Source organism: Oncorhynchus nerka, linkage group LG2 (assembly GCF_034236695.1).
Source record: "Oncorhynchus nerka isolate Pitt River linkage group LG2, Oner_Uvic_2.0, whole genome shotgun sequence".
Classification (NCBI taxonomy): Eukaryota; Metazoa; Chordata; class Actinopteri; order Salmoniformes; family Salmonidae; genus Oncorhynchus; species Oncorhynchus nerka.
Genome location: NC_088397.1, coordinates 22,890,573 through 22,911,481, shown reverse-complemented (window position 1 = coordinate 22,911,481; position 20,909 = coordinate 22,890,573). Strand labels below are relative to the sequence as shown.

At 43.0% G+C, this 20,909-nt stretch overlaps 2 protein-coding genes across 6 annotated transcripts in view; both read left to right on the top strand.

Moving 5' to 3' along the window:
- Positions 1-9,285, top strand: part of LOC115126417 (ubiquitin carboxyl-terminal hydrolase 40) — a 30,907-nt gene extending 21,622 nt beyond the window's left edge. The window contains exons 19-31 of the mRNA XM_065024724.1: positions 3,749-3,802; positions 5,042-5,217; positions 5,344-5,380; positions 5,807-5,871; positions 6,374-6,448; positions 6,536-6,659; positions 6,728-6,810; positions 6,886-7,004; positions 7,084-7,149; positions 7,295-7,505; positions 7,614-7,709; positions 7,858-7,943; positions 8,111-9,285. Coding sequence (XP_064880796.1) covers positions 3,749-3,802; positions 5,042-5,217; positions 5,344-5,380; positions 5,807-5,871; positions 6,374-6,448; positions 6,536-6,659; positions 6,728-6,810; positions 6,886-7,004; positions 7,084-7,149; positions 7,295-7,505; positions 7,614-7,709; positions 7,858-7,943; positions 8,111-8,234 — 1,316 coding nt within the window. The 3' untranslated portion in view covers positions 8,235-9,285. The remainder of the gene's footprint in view (positions 1-3,748; positions 3,803-5,041; positions 5,218-5,343; positions 5,381-5,806; positions 5,872-6,373; positions 6,449-6,535; positions 6,660-6,727; positions 6,811-6,885; positions 7,005-7,083; positions 7,150-7,294; positions 7,506-7,613; positions 7,710-7,857; positions 7,944-8,110) is intronic.
- Positions 9,286-15,958: 6,673 nt separating this feature from the next.
- Positions 15,959-20,909, top strand: part of LOC115144504 (pericentrin-like) — a 34,963-nt gene continuing 30,012 nt past the window's right edge. For 3 of the 5 annotated variants that reach the window (XM_065024723.1, XM_065024718.1, XM_065024711.1), the window contains exons 1-3: positions 15,959-16,134; positions 19,650-19,829; positions 20,494-20,679. In XM_065024723.1, coding sequence (XP_064880795.1) covers positions 16,087-16,134; positions 19,650-19,829; positions 20,494-20,679 — 414 coding nt within the window. In that variant the 5' untranslated portion in view covers positions 15,959-16,086. Of the gene's footprint in view, positions 16,135-17,199; positions 17,230-19,649; positions 19,830-20,493; positions 20,680-20,909 lie in introns of all 5 variants that reach the window. The other 2 variants (XM_065024713.1, XM_065024707.1) reach the window with 1 other exon arrangement.

Here is a 20,909-nt window from a genome sequence, read left to right as displayed (position 1 = left end):
TGTTACTGTTACCACTCCTAATATCATCAGCTATAGTTAAGGTACTGTTACCACTCCTAATATCATCAGCTATAGGTCAGGTACTGTTACTGTTACCACTCCTAATATCATCAGCTATAGTTAAGGTACTGTTACCACTCCTAATATCATCAGCTATAGGTCAGGTACTGTTACTGTTACCACTCCTAATATCATCAGCTATAGTTAAGGTACTGTTACCACTCCTAATATCATCAGCTATAGTTCTCCTAATATCATCAGCTATAGGTCAGGTACTGTTACTGTTACCACTCCTAATATCATCAGCTATAGTTAAGGTACTACCACTCTAATATCATCAGCTTAGTTAAGGTACTGTTACCACTCCTAATATCATCAGCTATAGTTAAGGTACTGTTACTATTACCACTCCTAATATCATCAGCTAGTTAAGGTTACCACTCCTAATATCATCAGGTACTGTTACTGTTACCACTCCTAATATCATCAGCTATAGTTCAGGTACTGTTACCACTCCTAATATCATCAGCTATAGTTCAGGTACTGTTACTATTACTCCTAATATCATCTAATCATCACTGTTACCACTCCTAATATCATAGCTAAGGTACTGTTACTGTTACCACTCCTAATATCATCAGCTATAGTTAAGGTACTGTTACCACTCCTAATATCATCAGCTATAGTTAAGGTACTGTTACCACTCCTAATATCATCAGCTATAGTTAAGGTACTGTTACCACTCCTAATATCATCAGCTATAGGTCAGGTACTGTTACTGTTACCACTCCTAATATCATCAGCTATAGTTAAGGTACTGTTACTAATTACAGTTATAGGTCACTCCTAATATCATCAGCTATAGGTCAGGTACTGTTAGTGTTACCACTCCTAATATCATCAGCTATAGGTCAGATACTGTTACCACTCCTAATATCATCAGCTATAGTTAAGGTACTGTTACCACTCCTAATATCATCAGCTATAGGTCAGGTACTGTTACTGTTACCACTCCTAATATCATCAGCTATAGGTCAGGTACTGTTACCACTCCCTAATATCATAGCTATAGTTAAGGTTACTGTTACTGTTACCACTCCTAATATCATCAGCTATAGGTCAGGTACTGTTACTGTTACCACTCCTAATATCATCAGCTATAGTTAAGGTACTGTTACCACTCCTAATATCATCAGCTATAGGTCAGGTACTGTTACTGTTACCACTCTAATATCATCAGCTATAGGTCAGATACTGTTAATACATGCTTAGTTAAGGTACTGTTACCACTCCTAATATCATCAGCTATAGGTCAGGTACTGTTACTGTTACCACTCCTAATATCATCAGCTATAGTTAAGGTACTGTTACCACTCCTAATATCATCAGCTATAGGTCAGGTACTGTTACCACTCCTAATATCATCAGCTATAGTTAAGGTACTGTTACCACTCCTAATATCATCAGCTATAGTTAAGGTACTGTTACCACTCCTAATATCATCAGCTATAGGTCAGGTACTGTTACCACTCCTAATATCATCAGCTATAGTTAAGGTACTGTTACTATTACCACTCCTAATATCATCAGCTATAGGTCAGGTACTGTTACTGTTACCACTCCTAATATCATCAGCTATAGTTAAGGTACTGTTACTGTTACTCCTAATATCATCAGCTATAGTTAAGGTACTGTTACTGTTACCACTCCTAATATCATCAGCTATAGTTAAGGTACTGTTACCACTCTAATATCATGCTATAGGTCAGGTACTGTTACTGTTACCACTCCTAATATCATCAGCTATAGTTAAGGTACTGTTACTGTTACCACTCCTAATATCATCAGCTATAGTTAAGGTACTGTTACTATTACCACTCCTAATATCATCAGCTATAGTTAAGGTACTGTTACCACTCCTAATATCATCAGCTATAGTTAAGGTACTGTTACCACTCCTAATATCATCAGCTATAGTTACCACTCCTAATATCATACTAGTTACTGTTACTATTACCACTCCAAATATCATCAGCTATAGTTAAGGTACTGTTACCACTCCTAATATCATCAGCTATAGTTAAGGTACTGTTACCACTCCTAATATCATCAGCTATAGTTAAGGTACTGTTACCACTCCTAATATCATCAGCTATAGTTAAGTTACTGTTACCACTCCTAATATCATCAGCTATAGGTCAGGTACTGTTACTGTTACCACTCCTAATATCATCAGCTATAGGTCAGGTACTGTTACTGTTACCACTCCTAATATCATCAGCTATAGTTAAGGTACTGTTACTATTACCACTCCTAATATCATCAGCTATAGTTAGGTCAGCTATAGTTCCAGGTACTGTTACTTACCACTCTAATATCATCAGCTATAGTTAAGGTACTGTTACTGTTACCACTCCTAATATCATCAGCTATAGTTAAGGTACTGTTACTGTTACCACTCCTAATATCATCAGCTATAGTTAAGGTACTGTTACTGTTACCACTCCTAATATCATCAGCTATAGTTAAGGTACTGTTACTGTTACCACTCCTAATATCATCAGCTATAGGTCAGGTACTGTTACTGTTACCACTCCTAATATCATCAGTTATAGGTCAGGTACTGTTACCACTCCTAATATCATCAGCTATAGTTAAGGTACTGTTACCACTCCTAATATCATCAGCTATAGTTAAGGTACTGTTACTGTTACCACTCCTAATATCATCAGCTATAGTTAAGGTACTGTTACTGTTACCACTCCTAATATCATCAGCTATAGGTCAGGTACTGTTACTGTTACCACTCCTCATCATATCATATCATCAGCTATAGTTAAGGTACTGTTACTGTTACCACTCCTAACATCATCAGCTATAGTTAAGGTACTGTTACTGTTACCACTCCTAATATCATCAGCTATAGTTAAGGTACTGTTACTGTTACCACTCCTAATATCATCAGCTATAGTTAAGGTACTGTTACTGTTACCACTCCTAATATCATCAGCTATAGTTAAGGTACTGTTACTGTTACCACTCCTAATATCATCAGCTATAGTTAAGGTACTGTTACTGTTACCTGTTACTGCTAATATCACTCCTAATATCATCAGCTATAGTTAAGGTACTGTTACTGTTACCACTCCTAATATCATCAGCTATAGTTAAGGTACTGTTACTGTTACCACTCCTAATATCATCAGCTATAGGTCAGATACTGTTACCACTCCTAATATCATCAGCTATAGTTAAGGTACTGTTACTGTTACCACTCCTAATATCACCAGCTATAGTTAAGGTACTGTTACTGTTACCACTCCTAATATCATCAGCTATAGTTAAGGTACTGTTACTGTTACCACTCCTAATATCATCAGCTATAGGTCAGGTACTGTTACCACTCCTAATATCATCAGCTATAGTTAAGGTACTGTTACTGTTACCACTCCTAATATCATCAGCTATAGTTAAGGTACTGTTACTGTTACCACTCCTAATATCATCAGCTATAGTTAAGGTACTGTTACTGTTACCACTCCTAATATCACCAGCTATAGTTAAGGTACTGTTACTGTTACCACTCCTAATATCACCAGCTATAGTTAAGGTACTGTTACTGTTACCACTCCTAATATCATCAGCTATAGTTAAGGTACTGTTACTGTTACCACTCCTAATACAGCCAGTATTATTACGGTAGATATGTGTTTGTTGTCTCTTCACTGGTGTGTGTATCTCTGTCCAGGTGTGGCATGCTGTCTGAGGCAGGTGGACCGTACAGGGAAACTCCTGCCCCCAGGTACTGTAACACCCAATGACGCTCACACATAAACACATCTAACTCTTACTTCGTCCTAATTGTATGTATGTATTGATGCAGGGCTGGACATCCAGGGCTGCCTGCTGGCCCGGGTAGGTTTTGGAAGCCCTCCAGGCCAGTCAAACCTCCAGGTCAATGGCCCCCCCCAAAATAATATTGTAATAATTCTATTTTCAATCTAGGTTATATGTATAATTGTTGAAAGAAACGACAAAATTCCCAAAGCTGTTAGTTCTTTATGTAGATTATCACACGCTCACTGACTAGTTCATCTGTCGGGCAGCAAGAGTGAGCAGCTCGCCACTGGTTGTTGTGTGGAGCTGCACACAGAAGAAGGACAGTAGTAGGGTATGAAGGAAATATGTTTCAACTTAGCATTTACTGGTAGATATTATAAGGCAACAATGGGAATGAAACACAGGTATTTAAGATGTTTGGCCAAAGTCTTGGTTAAATCTTTGCAATGCACAGTTTTGTCATCATGCTCTGTTTGAATGAAAGTTTCTCAAGGCTTTCCATAACCTTCCCAGTTAAATGTTGACTACACAGGAGGCCTACCTGGCACAATTATTTCGGGAAGATTTGTATAAATAGGGTGGGCATTTGTTTTGCAAACTCTGCCATCACATGTATATTGTAGGCTCCATGGTACAGTAGCTCTACACCGCTAGACAAACACAATGGTCTCTTGCAAGGTGAGCAATTTAATTTAAAAAAAACATTTGGGATTTTTCCCAGATCTTAAAAGTGGTCTACCGATGTGGTTTAAGCATTGTTGAGGACTTAAAATATTCAATTTTGGTTGTTTTTCTATAAATAAATAAGAGTGATTTTGATAGTGAAAACCTGAGAACTCGGAAACTGGGAAAAATGTGGCTAAAGATAAAACAGATTTTATTGGCCCTACAACGGTAGCCTGCTGACTGTTCAAAATCGCAACAATAACAACACCCTTTTTGAGATTGCGAGATGTTTTATTTTTCCATCCAATCAATTTAAATGTGATATTGTCAAGTAAATTGTAATTATTTGTGTATGGAGGGTAGGTTATTATGGGCTAGCTTGCTCAGCCCGCAAACTAAAGATAAAATCACCTGATATAGATTTTTTTTTGGGGGGCAGTAGCTTTCAGTTGGAAATGGCCCGGTGTGCCACTGGCAATTTACCTGAATGTATTTACCTGAACGTCAAGCTGTGTGTGTGTGTTGCCTCCCACAGTGTGTGAGGAGCTGAATGTTCGTGACGCTGGGGTTAGGCTGATGACCTCCCTGTCCCTCTGTCCTGGAACGGCCCCCAAAGACACACAACTGTTCCTGTACTTCAGTGTGGGGACAGCACCCTCCTCTGGCTTGGAGGGGGAAATCATTGTAGAGCGCTCCAGCACAGTTAAACAGGTGGGGAATGACTGCTGGTCTGCTGGTCGGTCTATCTGGCTGCCTGCCTGTGTCTGTCTCTCTGTCAGACAGTGTATCTGCTTCTCTGCTAATGAGTGCTAATCATATCTATACATTCTATTGTAGTGTCTCATGAAAATGTTGGAGTCAGCAAGACTTGAAGGTAAAACTATTGGATTATAAGAGTGTGTCCCTTCTCCCTTGTGTGTGCTTTTGTGTTAATGGTGTCGTGTTAATGGTGTCGGGGTAGTGTTTTAGGGGTAATGGTGTAGGGGTAGTGGTGTAGGGGTAATGGTGTAGGGGTAATGGTGTAGGGGTAGCGGTGTAGGGGTAGCGGTGTAGGGGTAGCGGTGTAGGGGTAGCGGTGTAGGGGTAGCGGTGTAGGGGTAGCGGTGTATGGGTAATGGTGTATGGGTAATGGTGTATGGGTAGCGGTGTAGGGGTAATGGTGTAGGGGTAATGGTGTATGGGTAGCGGTGTAGGGGTAGCGGTGTAGGGGTAATGGTGTATGGGTAATGGTGTATGGGTAGCGGTGTATGGGTAATGGTGTAGGGGTAGTGGTGTAATGGTATGTGTGTTGTGTGTACAGGGGACGGGTGGCATCTAAGGAGGCTGGACTGGTGTGAGGAGGTGGGAGAGGCTTTGATGGATGAGGTGAGTAACCAGAATTATAAAACTGGTTGTTTGGATGCTGATTGGTTGATACAGGGAGTTATTCACGGCAATCCCCCAGGTAATGCCTGTTAACAGTTTAATTTGAATTAGCAATGCTCCTTCAGCGTCCCAAAGCCCAGCCAGGCAATTAATAAGCTTGATCTCCCTGGGGAAAAAATGTGTCTCAACAGTTGAGGTTTGCCTAAAACATATATATTTTTTATGAAAACAGGTTGTTCATCTTTTCTATATGCCGGCAATTGTTTTGTTAAAGCAATAAGGGCCCTCGAACCCAGGATTATCAGTGAATAACACCCTCCTAAGGGCTCTTTCCTCTGACCTCTGCTTCGCGTCAGGCTTAAGAACAGGCCATAGTCGGGTGTTATTCTCACGATTATCCCTGGGTCCTAATAAATGATTGCTTCAGCGAAATCAGGAAGCGGGATACATTTTCCGCACTCTTTTTCACTAACTGCCACAATCTCTCTCGTTTCTTTCCCAGGAGGCGTCTCTCTCAGAGCTGAAGATGAGTCATGGAGACGCTCTGGTGATTACTGAGGGACGACTTCCTCCCAAGGTACACTCAACTTCCTGTTCTCTTTCAACCCCATTTACTCTCTACAGACATGTATTCCCTCTCTCACGTCCCCCTTCTCTCTCTCAGGGTTTTCTGAAGCTGTCAGTCTGGCTGTATGTGGAGCCGAGCTCTGTTGTCTCCATGGAAACAGAGGTCAACGGCATGGCCGCGGGGTCCACGGAGGGTCAGAGGTTGGAGGATATGACTACAGGTGAGACACACACACACACACACACAGTATGAAACTAAGTCCACTGGTTAAAATGTGTGTGTGTTTAGTGGGCGGGGCCATGGTGGAGCTGAGGACTGTGGGACAGGTGGAGATCTCAGAGGAGGCTACACTGGAAGAGCTGAAGACTCAGGTAGTGTGTGTGTTGATACTTCTCCTTCCAGTCTGTGTCTGTCCATGCTGTGTGTGTTAATACTCTGTGTGTTAGGTGCTGACCCTGCCGGAGCTGCAGTATGTTTGTGTGCCCACTCCTGCGTTTCTGCGTGTGTGGCAGCTGGAGGGACAGAGACTGACACGTATCCTCAGAGGACAACAACACACACTCAGGTACACACACACTCCTCCCTCTCACTTCTATCCATCTCCTCTCGTCCCTTTCTTTTTCTCAACAAGTATCTGTTCACAGGAAGTTGAAGTTGTGCAGTGGGGTGGAGTTTTGTGTGCAGCAGCTACTGAGAGAAGAGGATCTTGGGTAAGCCTGGGGTTATTCTACTCTGATTGATCAGTTAAGCAGATACCGGAAGCATGATTTCTGGATCTGTTGTTATCCCTCCCTCCCTCCCTCGCTCTTTTCTTCCTCTCCCTCCATCTTATTGCCCCATTCCTCCCTCCCCCAGTCCCAAGGAGGTGTTGCTGCGTGTCCAGATGGGGGTGCCAGGGGAGCGGGGTTACTACCCTCCAGAGGACCTGGTCTGGGATGCTTCTCGAGACCCTTCCCCCAGATCGCTACGCTCTGCCTTGGCCTCAACATACGGCCTCTCTCCTGACTCCCTGCTACTGGCCAAGCACCAGCCACACACACACACCTGGGAGACTTTCTCCAACTGGGTAAGAGATGTGGAGGGAGGAAGGGAGGGAGCCTCATGTTTTGTTGTCACTCTCCTGTGGTTTATTTTATGACTCTTCCTGGTGATTGTTATTGATGCGTGCACACAGAGCCAGCAGGTGTCCAAACGGAAGAAGAAGAAAAAGGCGGAGTCTCTGCTTGGAGCGCCTTTCCACCTTAAAGACGGTGACATCATCGGTGTCAAGGTAACAAATGCACCTCTGTGGTTCATCGTATTGGTTGCTTTCCAGCCTGCTCTGCTTTAATTGGACAGAACTTGCTTATTGAATGTGACATGGTTTTCTGATTTAGATAATACGTCGACAGTAACATGGTGTTTTTCTGATTGGACAGAACCTGTTGATTGACAATAACCGGGACTTTAGCACCCAACAGGATGAGCAGAGGTTGAGGGAAGAGAAGGAGCAACGCAGGAAAGGGTGGGGCTTCTTAAAATATCCAATGAGACTCAGGTCACAGTGTTGGCACTGCTTTTCGTGTATGACATTAGCTTTAGAAGAAAGTGTATTTATAGTTAAAGTTAATGTAAATACAAAAGTAAATGTCTACAGTTTACTTTGATACTATTTCCTCTTTACTCCTGTAGAGGGCAGGGTGTGGGGGCTGAAGTTGAGACCAACCGAGGAGTGGGACCAGAGAAGAAGATGGGGCCAATCAAGACCAGGAAGACAGAGGTGGCCCTGTCAATCAACGTGGGGGTGTTCCGATAGCCTCGCCTTACACACACAAACACATGCGCACATACAGACTTTCTCACCGTGGCATCGCTCAACATAATGAAAAATCTTCGGGACGTGTTTGTGTGCCAAACATTTTTTATAATGTGTTCACACAGCATGACCCCCCCATACATCTGCTATCTACTGCTAGTGTAGGTCTGGTGGTGGGATGACTTACTGGTTCGCTATACAGACCTCTGTCGACTCAGTGTCACAAGCTGCAGTCTCTGACTCTCCTTCCATCTCTCTGTCACTACACCTGGATCCCTTCTCCCCTTTCCATGAGATCCAATAGGAACCAGTATATCTACATGAGATCCAATAGGAACCAGTATTTCCACTCATAGTACTGGGTGTATTACATATATATTGGTATGTATTTACAGTATCTGCTGACTAGTTTGCAATGGTACACACCACAGAGGTATAGATATGTACCAGTAGATTATAGATAATATATACACCTATATTTCTAATAAGAGTTAGTGGATTTATATCCATGCCTTAACATGGACGAGCCACAATTCAGCTCAGTCCAGAATAGTCCTCCCTACCTCATTTCTCTACCTCTCTGTTGCGCCCTCTCTCTCTCTCTCTCTCTCTACCTTTCTTTCCCTCCTAACTTCATCTTCGCTTCGTGGTCTCACCCTCTCGCCATATTCTTTTCTCTGTATCCCATCATGCCTCTGTACCAGAGTTGATCACGTTAATCATACGATAATTATGTTTGTTTTATGTGCATGCGGTGGGTGTGTGTGGTCGGACTTCAGGGAGTTAAAATAATGAATGGATCATTTGACTAATACGTCATACATAACTTTTAGAATTTACGGTTGGACAATGAATACGAGCGACTTTGTTTTGGATTATGAGATTATTTGGTTTCCTAACTAATCTGATGTTTTTATTTTTTCATTTGCTGTAATAACTTAAGTTAGTTTTGAGTACAGTTTGACTTCTACTTGTGGTGAGGGTCATTGCCAAGAGGCAAGGTTTGACAGATGTGTTTTGGATTAAATACAGAATAAAACCGATCAAGATGCATGTTTGCAAATCTTGTTTTATTTCTTTTGAAGTCATGATGCATGTTTACAGACCTTTATCATTTGCATATTCTCTGTAGCAGCCACGAATCATACAATCACACATGTGAATTTACAACTTGTTGCCAGTACCAAGAAGCAAATTCTCCATAAAACCATCATATTTGGCCAAAACAATGCTTATCAAACATGCTGAACAATTAATCAAATGGCCATCTGGACTATTTACATTGACTGACCCTCTTTCTTGAGCTACATTGTTGGTTAAGAGCTTGTAAGTAAGCATTTCACAGTAAGGTCTACAACTGTTGTATTCGGCGCTTGTGATAAATACGATTTGATTTGACATAAATGATGTGGGTGTGTGTGAAACGGACCTGTCCTGGGTTAGGTGGTGACAGGGCCGTGGGAGACATTGCTTTCAGCATCATGTTGTGCATTCTGCATCAACATCAGCTCCACCATGTCTAACACACACATACATGAAAATGAACATTATGCACACACACAAGTAGCTGCATTTGGCATTTGTGTGTGTGTGTTTACCTTTGATGCTCCCAGACCGTGGTGCATGGTTTGGCTGAGGAGGGGGCATCTGTTGTATGAGGGGCTGTTGCTGTGGTAACTGCTGTATGAAGGTAGTAGGCTGCTGGGGCAACTACAGACCAAGAGAGAAATGGCATCAGCTGTCTGTGTAAGAGAGAAATGGCATCAGCTGTCTGTGTAAGAGAGAAATAGCATCAGCTGTCTGTCTAAGAGAGAAATGGCATCAGCTGTCTGTCTAAGAGAGAAATAGCATCAGCTGTCTGTCTAAGAGAGAAATAGCATCAGCTGTCTAAGAGAGAAATAGCATCAGCTGTCTAAGAGAGAAATTGCATCAGCTGTCTGTGTAAGAGAGAAATTGCATCAGCTGTCTGTGTAAGAGAGAAATAGCATCAGCTGTCTGTGTAAGAGAGAAATAGCATCAGCTGTCTGTGTAAGAGAGAAATAGCATCAGCTGTCTGTGTAAGAGAGAAATAGCATCAGCTGTCTGTGTAAGAGAGAAATAGCATCAGCTGTCTGTGTAAGAGAGAAATAGCATCAGCTGTCTGTCTAAGAGAGAAATAGTATCAGCTGTCTGTCTAAGAGAGAAATAGTATCAGCTGTCTGAGAGAAATAGCATCAGCTGTCTAAGAGAGAAATCGCATCAGCTGTCTAAGAGAGAAATAGCATCAGCTGTCTGTGTAAGAGAGAAATAGCATCAGCTGTCTGTCTAAGAGAGAAATTAGCATCAGCTGTCTAAGAGAGAAATCACATCAGCTGTCTAAGAGAGAAATCGCATCGGCTGTCTACGAGAGAAATCGCATCAGCTGTCTAAGAGAGAAATAGCATCAGCTGTCTAAGAGAGAAATAGCATCAGCTGTCTGTGTAAGAGAGAAATAGCATCAGCTGTCTGTCTAAGAGAGAAATTAGCATCAGCTGTCTAAGAGAGAAATCACATCAGCTGTCTAAGAGAGAAATCGCATCAGCTGTCTACGAGAGAAATAGCATCAGCTGTCTACGAGAGAAATAGCATCAGCTGTCTAAGAGAGAAATAGCATCAGCTGTCTAAGAGAGAAATCGCATCAGCTGTCTAAGAGAGAAATCGCATCAGCTGTCTGAGAGAGAAATAGCATCAGCTGTCTGAGAGAAATAGCATCAGCTGTCTAAGAGAAAAATCGCATCAGCTGTCTAAGAGAGAAATCGCATCAGCTGTCTAAGAGAGAAATAGCATCAGCTGTCTAAGAGAGAAATCGCATCAGCTGTCTAAGAGAGAAATAGCATCAGCTGTCTAAGAGAGAAATAGCATCAGCTGTCTAAGAGAGAAATCGCATCAGCTGTCTAAGAGAGAAATAGCATCAGCTGTCTGTGTAAGAGAGAAATAGCATCAGCTGTCTGTGTAAGAGAGAAATAGCATCAGCTGTCTGTGTAAGAGAGAATCAGAATTAGGAGTAACATCAGAAAACACAGTCACACAGAAAGGAACAATCAGGGTTTTCTTGTACTTCAACGCTTCATTACAATATTTATTTTACTGGTGGACAGGGCAGACTCTGCTCTGCTGTCCCTCTCGTTCTCCAGTCGCTGTGGACATGAAGACAAGCAGGAGGGGAGTAGTCAGCAGTCAACAAGAGGCCATGTGCAGCCAGAACTCACAACATCAGAAAATATTGCCTCTTTTACTACTTTTTGTTTCACTCACAAGTTAAAAACATGGCATTTTTGTCGATCAAAGTAAATGATCAGATGATTATTTGATATCCAAAACTTTAAAAACTCAATCAAATAATCAATGACCTTCTCCAGCAGCCTGAGTTTGAGTCAGGTCATCTGGTCAAGCATGAGATTAGTCATTCGGAGAGTACTGTATTCTCCACACTGTGAAGTTGTCCACACACACACACACACAATAAGTGACTGAGGGTCACCGCTGTACACACCCCCACTCCCCCGTCCCCAATTTACCTGTAGCTCTTTAGTCGTACGTCACACACCTTTCGATCAGCTTTCAGTCTCTACGCCAAACTGAGACCACTTACCTGGTTACTAAGGGACACAACTGTTTATGTCAACCAAGCCACGCCTACTGCTTGGTTACCTTTCCTGGTTTTGGTCTTGATCCTAGGTGATTGTTTACCATCTGAGCCTACACAAGCAGTCTATTTCTCTTGAACAACAACCCAGTCAGGTCATTAAAGAAATGTAAAAGCAAGGGTCAGTGAAATTGTTTGGGATAAGAATAGAAAGTCATATATGCAATCAACATACAGACTGGTAGAAATTGGTATAAACTTGGGTGGTTATTTAATCATACCAGATTGGCACCCAAATAGGGTCTGGAATGAGAAGCTCTGGGCTGAAAATGTATAAATTGAGTCTTTATTTTGGAGAGATTGGAGGCCTTCTCCTGTCCAAAAAGTTGGACCTGGACCCAGCGACAAACTTAATCATTTGGAGGCCCCACCCCTCCTCGTTTAAAAAAAAGATTTATAGTAAAGACATCATTTAACTGTAAAAATATATGACCTTTTAACCCCCTCGAGTCTATGGGCCCGGGGCTAGGTTTCTACTGAGCTAACATATGGAATTGTTTTAAGATGGTCATACCAGGGATCTTTTAGCTATTTACTTTAGATTATTAGGACCCATGTAGGTATCAAAAATATATTTGAAAAAAATGATTTGATGGAACATTGAATTTGGCCTTACTGCTGTTTTTGTATTATTTATTTATGCCTCAAGCAGAGATTTTTATTTCTCTTTAATGGTAAGTCCGCCGGTGCCCGGACCTGAAAACAATCAGACCCATACCCGAATGGACCCGAGGACAACCCGAGCAAGACACGACCCATACCTGAATGGACCCGAGGACAACCCAAGCTAGACACGACCCATACCCGAATGGACCCGAGGACAACCCGAGCAAGACACGACCCATACCCGAATGGACCCGAGGACAACCCGAGCAAGACACGACCCATACCTGAATGGACCCGAGGACGACCCTAGCTAGACACGACCCATACCCGAATGGACCCGAGGACAACCCTAGCTAGACACGACCCATACCCGAATGGACCCGAGGACAACCCGAGCAAGACACGACCCATACCCGAATGGACCCGAGGACAACCCGAGCAAGACACGACCCATACCCGAATGGACCCGAGGACAACCCGAGCAAGACACGACCCATACCCGAATGGACCCGAGGACAACCCGAGCAAGACACGACCCATACCTGAATGGACCTGAGGACAACCCGAGCTAGACACGACCCATACCTGAATGGACCCGAGGACAACCCGAGCTAGACACGACCCACACCCTAACATACCAGAGTGACAAAAAAAATGATCAGCCAAGTTGCTCTTCTTCTTTCAGTCAATACATTCACCTTAATAGCTTAAAATAAATATGCTATAGGTCAGGGGTATTCAACTCTTACCTTATGAGGTCTGGAGCCTACTGATTTTCCGTTCTACCTGATAGTTAAATACACCCGTCTGGTGTCCCAGGTCTAAATCAGGCCCTGATTGGAGGGGAACAAAAAAAAAGTAGTGGAACGGGTTTTGAAGTCCAGCGTTGAGTTTGAAGGCTATAGCTTATATAGAGCCATGATCGTGTCCATTCGGGCCCACTCTGGTCTATCGGCTGTAGTTACATAGACCCAAGACCAGATGACAATCAAAGGCTGTGTTCACACAGGCAGCCCAATTCTGATCAAAATTTACTGGGTGAGAGGGGCTGGTTTCGGTGCCAATGCACCACACAACCAATAAACAAAGCATACTGACTTTGTGTACTTCAATGTCATGGTTTGCATTTTCAACACCACAATAAATAGACTAGTCCCCAAGTCCAGAACAGAGGCTGGGAAATGCACAATATTAAATAGAGCCATGACTACATGGAACTCTGCCACAACAGGTAACAAGTTTAAAAAAACAGATAAAAGAACACCTTACTGCACAAAGGGGACTGAGAAGAGACACAGACATGTTATATATGCACTTTGTATTAGTCCTAGATATTGTGTGTATGTACTGATATGTAAACTATGTGTGACATTTTAAATGTATTTCGGTCCTTGACTAATAATGTTCTGTACTATGTCATGTTTATGTGGACCCCAGGAAGAGTAGCTGATGCTTTTGCAGTGGCTAATGGGGATCCTAATAAATACCAAGTGTCAATCTGGACAAACAGAAAATACATTCCTCCCTACCTTGTAGGCTTACTCAATATAGAATGTAGGACTTGACTTTTTGGTGTTTTGTAACAGATGTCTCTTTCCATTCATCAATTTGGCTGCTGCACAGTTTGGATTGGTTGATTTTATTTGTCAGTAAAAAAAATCTGATATTGTGGTCCCTATTTAAAAAAAACATTAATACATAGACACAGAGAGAGTCATGAAAAAATGCTCATCCAGATAGGTATGAGGGGGGAGTTTAAGTTCAATTCTTACAAGCTTGTTTGGCTGGTAGCTTATTCATTAGATGTTTGGGGCTGCTGGTGAACCGTGATGCACAGGCATATTCAGTGACACTGGACTTGCACATTAGCTAGGTTTCCATCCAATTAGAAACAGATTTTTATGCGAATATTCAAAAATCTGAATAAAACAATATGCCTAGGGCCTCCCAAGTGGCGCAGCAGTCTAGGGAGATGTCACTACAGTCCTGGTTCGAGCTGGCTGTGGCTGGGAGACTCATGAGGCAGCACACAATTGGCCCAGGGTCTTCCAGATTGGGGGGGGGGGTTTGGCTCTCCCTGGGATTTCCTTATTCCATCACGCTCTAGTGAGTCCTCGTGGAGAGCTTGCAAGCTGACTTCATTCACCAGTTGGCCAGTGTTTCATCTGACATATTTGTGTGGCTGGCTTGCGGGTCAAATTAAATTAGCAGTGCGGGTTTGGTGCTTGACAACATTAAAATTGTAACAAATATTTATAGCCTCTAGAAAAGAGAGAAGCTTAGGCACAACCCGAGAGAGAGGTAGAGAAATGCCAGTGGCATGCTACGACACCAACATGCATTTATTTATGTCAGATGGCTGCTGCGTCTGCTATACAGATATACATACCAAATATTTAGATTTAAAAAATAAAATAAAGATAAGTATTATATTGTTAGATTACAGGAGTAACTCTCGTAGGCCTGAAACAGTCTTCCCTCCCCTCAAGTTCACCTGTAGGAGTCAGTTGGAGATATGGGGCGCAGTGCCGTCATATCATAGGCCTGCAGTGGTTAAAGCTTAATAATAGCCACACCATACCAAACCTTCACAAAGATTTCTAAACTTTATTAGCGTAATATCAAAAGTAAGTTCAACCATTATTTATAGGGAAAGTATGAGCAGAAGAGCAAATGTAAACGAGGGGAGAAACGCACTACCCTCCCATGTGCTCAATAAAAAAATAACACCCCCCAAAGCAAAAAAAATTATAGTTTGACAACCCTCCCTATTTGGCCCACCCCTCCCCCAGTACATTTCGATGTGTCTATTTTGACCAATCAGATCAGCTCAGAAAAAGACCTCACTTGAAAAGAATAGAGGGAAAAAACATCAGAATTGTGCTGCGTGAATGCAACTAAACCGGAACCAACCCGCATAAGTTTGAAATTTGGACCCGGACCTGGTCTCGGGTATTCGTGTCCGGGTGGACCCATGAAGAGCTCTAATATGTAGTTAGTGGACAAAATCCATAGTCAAGATACCTCAGTTGATAGTTGAACTTGTGAAAGGCAACGCTATGCTGTTACTGGTTAACTCATTTCCCCCGGGCATTTAGTGCGCCGTTTGCATAGGTGGAGTAGTTGGTTTAAAAAGCTTCATGATCCAATCAAAAACAGGCACACATTTTTAAAATAGAGGTGTATGGGTGGACTATTTCTGTGACTCTCTACATGTATTGGCTAATTCCCTTTTCAATCAAAGTTTAGCTTCACCATTCAGTCCTCTGATTGGTTTGTAAACTTGTCAGTCAGGGACCTGTAGAATGTGGGAGGGAGTTTTTTCAGTGCATGTAAACAGAAAGAGAGCATGAATGCTATTGGCTGGGAAATTCGCTCCGAGTGTGTTGATTGGCCATATTAGCGGAGGAAACTTGATAAGGGCGGTGCTAAAACGACATGGCGGCCATATTGAATTTCATATTGACAGTTGTTCCGAAGATTTTCCATCCGCGGTACAAGAAAGTAAAAGGTTTTAGTGGAATAATCGGCGATTTCAGGACATTTGTCCGTAACCTTTAATGGTTGTGTTTCAACCAAGACATGGACGAAGATGAACGACAGAGGAAAATAGAAGCTGGAAGAGCAAAGGTTTGTAACGATTTATGGGTAATGCATCAAAGTAGCTATCTAGCTAACAAGCTAACCTAGCTAAACGTATCAGTATCAGCAACATTGTCGTACAATAAAGTAATAGGTTGCAGTTGCTTGATAGAGGGCTTTGAGTAAGTTAAAGTTTTAGTTACAAATTGAATCGCTAACAAAGCTATAACTAACTACATTACATGTAACTAAGGTTAGCCGAGTCTAAACTAGCTACAGTATAGTTAATAGCTAAACACTTTACTATTCATGAATTATAATGCCCCACTTTGTGGCTTGCTAAACAAATGTTGGTATTGTTCTATTGTTGACTCACCAACCCAGCTGACGTTATACTGCCCATTTTAACTACCCTATTGTCTCATCTACTATTTTAATAACTTACTTTGATAAATGACTTCACTAAATGCACCCAGATTACTACTGTTTATTAACTTAGTTAGTATTTGGCTTGTTGCTGTAGAAACGGATTCCTATTCAGTTTGCTACCCGGCCCAAATAAATTCCCCTTCTGTTTACTGACTAGTGTGGGCCGTTTACTGGGAGAGTATCATCCCTGTTTATCAAGTCGATGCAGGTGATGATGGCAGGAGAATTTGGATAGTCTGTAACGTTATGTGGTTGCGTTTAAGATACACATTCTCTGCGCATATGATCCAATATTTGCAATGCATGGAGAGGTGTGAAACACTACCACTGAGGTTTAAAATCTCAGGACCAGGCAGGCCAAAGTAATATAACGACCCTATAATCCGCGCAGATTTTGGCGGAAATGGCTTGACCTGTCACCTGAGCATCAATTCTTGCAATTCAATCCTACCGTTCCCCACAACGGTGTCTATATCGCTTCAGGTATGGCCTCTGCTTGGGGAGGCATTCTCCCAGCAGTTGTTGTTAATTTAGATAAGCATGTGCTATAGATTATGAGGCGGTCCGGATGCATGACCTACCTGTTTTTGGCACACCTCAAACCTGGGCGATTCTCACAGCTGAGTTGGTATGACTTCCTTCACAATAACTTAATTGATAAACCATTGTTATACCTTATGACAGAAATCCACCAACACGCAGCGCAGTCAGTTGGTAAGTGGTGTGAGATACAGGCTATTGGGTTGTGGTGATTCTGTCTATTGATCTAGAACAGGGGTGGCCAACCTTCATCCAGGAGAGATACTGAGTATTATTCAGGCTTTTGCACCAGCCCTGCTACAACACATCTGATTCAGCCAATCAAGGTCCTGGTGAGCAGCTGATTAGCAGCAAAAAGCCTGTGGTAGCTCTGCATGCGGAGGGTTGGCCACCCCCTGGTCTGTCTATGGGCTCTATTAATCTGTTTTGGGATGTTGACTAGTCACTGTCTTTCATCGCTGTCTTGCGTCTCTATCTCTTTTTCAATTGGATTCTGTTTTGTGGATGGGACACATTTATAAAACTTTGCAGATAGAAATGCACCACTCAGAGACTTCTGTTCATTTATTTCCACATGATTGGACTTGTCTCCCTAGACACTGATCCCACCAGCAGTCTTCAGTTGTCCCCCTAGACACTGATCCACCAGCAGTCTTCAGTTGTCCCCCTAGACACTGATCCACCAGCAGTCTTCAGTTGTCCCCCTAGACACTGATCCCACCAGCAGTCTTCAGTTGTCCCCCTAGACACTGATCCACCAGCAGTCTTCAGTTGTCCCCCTAATGGTTGAATTAGTGGAGGGCTCTCTGGTATCATAGCAGATGTGTCATTGAGAACACACACCATCAGATGGTGCCATGACACTGGTCCTCGAGGACTCCCAACAGTACACATTTTTATTGTAACCCTGGACAAGCACACCTGATTCAACTTGTCAATTAATCATCAAGCCCTCAATGAGGTGTGTTTGAGGGCTACAATGAAACTGTACTGTTTTTCAGGGTACTTGAGAAACAGGGTTGGGAAACATTGGTCTAAAATAGTATAGAAAAAAGGGTGCAGTTTCAGACATAATCGAACACATTGGATCCCAGTAGGCCTTCTTGCAGTTAGCATCCCAACCCTGACATGGCACTTCTGAAGGAGCTAGTATGCCCTCAAATATAGCAACAGTATTAGAAAAGTTGAAAACTAATCAACAAATGGGCATGACATAGGCTGCAGTAGGCTTTTTCATGCTTGTCTGAATTGTGAAATCGTCAGTTGGCCACTTATGGCAGCTGTTGCTATGGTGACATGCCACGTCTGCGTCAGTTTTCTATTGCTTTGAGGCAAACCAAGCTCCCGTCTTCAGTTTGAACACAAATAGCCTACATACGTACACACACAGCTGCCTGTCTGATGGTATTAGTGTGTAGAGCAGCATGTTCGACTACAGCCAAGTCTAACCTCACTTTAACACAGATACAGACACAGGAGGCTGTGGATGGTGAGTGGGTGTGTACAGTATCTGCTGAAAGCTGGGCAGACTTCAATCGAGTAGAACCGCCCACATGTAGAGATCAGGCATTGAAACACACACACACGTGGGTCAGTAGCACTGCTCAATGCAACATGAGTCCTGGGGCTGGACATGGCATGGGTCGGCTTGTTACGGGTTTGCTTGGGTTAGAACAAAGCACGTGCTACCACACTGGCACACACTTTGGGCTCGGGACAAAGCTCCTCCTGTGTTCTCTGCATTACACTGCCATCCCAACCCTCGGTGGGAGGTTGAAGTGTCATATTGAGACTAGTGTGCTTGTCTGCCGTGTGTGTGTTTTGTCTCAACTGTGTGTGATTGATAGATTGGTCTGATGGTTTGAAAGGGAGGGAGTGTGAGGGAGAGAAAGGCTGTGGGTGGGTGGGAGGGAGAGAGGGGGAGGGAGCGAGAGTCAGAGGTGGAGCGTTATACGAGGGTCTCTGAACCACTGTAATCTGATTTAAGCTGCTTATAGAAGAGGGGAGAGAGGGAGAGCGAGAGACCGGGATGCTGAAAGAGATGCAAAGTGAGATTGGATGCACAATTACTCTGCCTAAATCAGTGCACTTGGACTTCAAAATGTAATGTTTTTCTGATTGCTCTGTTGGGAACCTTGTTGTCCAGTGATAGTGGTTTTGGGAGATCTATGGAGCGATGCTGGGAGGTTGACTGTTAGGACTAAGTGGAGACTGTGGCTGGTTGACTGCTTTGGACTGGCAATGTGCTGGGGCTTTCATTCTCTCTGCTGGTTCAATCAGGGATGTTACCTGTGTGCTGGGAAGATGATCTGAATCAAACTCTTGTTCTTGCTCATTGGGCGGATGAAAACCTTCACCCCTTAAACCTTCACCCCTTAAACCTATAGCCTTTTCTGACTTAAGTCACTGGGATGATTTATTGAAACTTTGACCTTTTTATTCACTGATCAGAATGATGGATTTGAACTTTGATGGACTTTTGGTGGACTCTAACCCCTGACTTCTAAGTTAACCCCTGACATGCTGATAGTGTGGTGGTGTTCAGCCCTCCTGACCTACTTGTCCCTCTACCTCTCCCTGTCCTTCCTGCGTAGCTTGCTAGCTTCCGACAGAAAAGGGCGAAAGGGGACGGTGAAGTCGCGCAGAAAAAGACGCAGAAGAGGAAGGGCCCGTCTCCAACGCAGAATGACGGCCCAGTGCAAGGTCGCCCCCTAGGGATGGACCTCCAGACAGACGGCAGCGCCACACAGCAGGACGACATGTGTAACAATGAGGTGAGTCTCTGGCTGAATGAATGAAAGGAATGTAAATATCCACACTGTTGCATAGGCTGACTCTATAGTTTAATGCAGCATTTCAATCATCAGGTCTTTGTCAGATTTGATTGTATGCCAATTCCAACTCTATGAGCATGTATCTCTCCATGGGTCAGAAAATGTCATTAGTTTCTCTGTGGAGTGAAAACGATTCAGAAGACCGATTGGCTACGGTGTCTGACCCATATGTCTCAACGTATGGATGTCAACTCAGCAGCCTCCTATGCTTTAGCAACCCCCCCACACACAGGGTAAAAATGGGTCACTAAACACAAAGATGCTTCTGGCAGCTGGTTGTCATAGCAACATGAATGTGATTACTGTCAACTATGTACAGGCTTTAAAGGGGAAGTCCATCTAATTTCATGGAAATAATAAAGCAAGCCATCTATGAGTTTGTTCAATGAGGTGTGTTTGTGCAATGCTAGAACAAAAGCCTGCACCATCTGCATCACCATACAGCTCTCAGTGACTAATATTAGATGGTCACGGCTGCTTTAAATGAATAGTTCACCCAAATGATCAAACCTGTCTAATCTTATAGATAGCCAAGCAGGTAGTCTATGAATATGTGCAATATGACTAGGTTTACTTACCCCCCCCCCCAAATGTAACCCTTAAGGAACCACAACGTTTTGGTGAGACCGATCCGAGCCAACTTCCAGAGTTCCAGGGGCACTTGGAGCAACACCATCCCCAGGAGGGGAGCAGTGTCCTGGGCGAGCAGGCGGTCGATGGGCATCCTGAGGAGATGGAGGTTGTGGGAGACGAGGTCCTAGTGGTTCACACTGGAAAAGATCAACTCAAGGTACTTAACCGTACATACATACAGTTTATTTAATCAATAAGGCCTGAGGAGGTGTGGTATATGGCCAATATACCACGGCTAAGGATACAGTGCCTGGATACAGCTCTTAGCTGTGGTATATTGGCCATATACCACTAACCCCCAAGACGCCTTATTATAAACTGGTTACTAACATAATTAGACCAGTAAAACATTATTTTTTTAAAAATTGTCATAGACGTGGTATACGG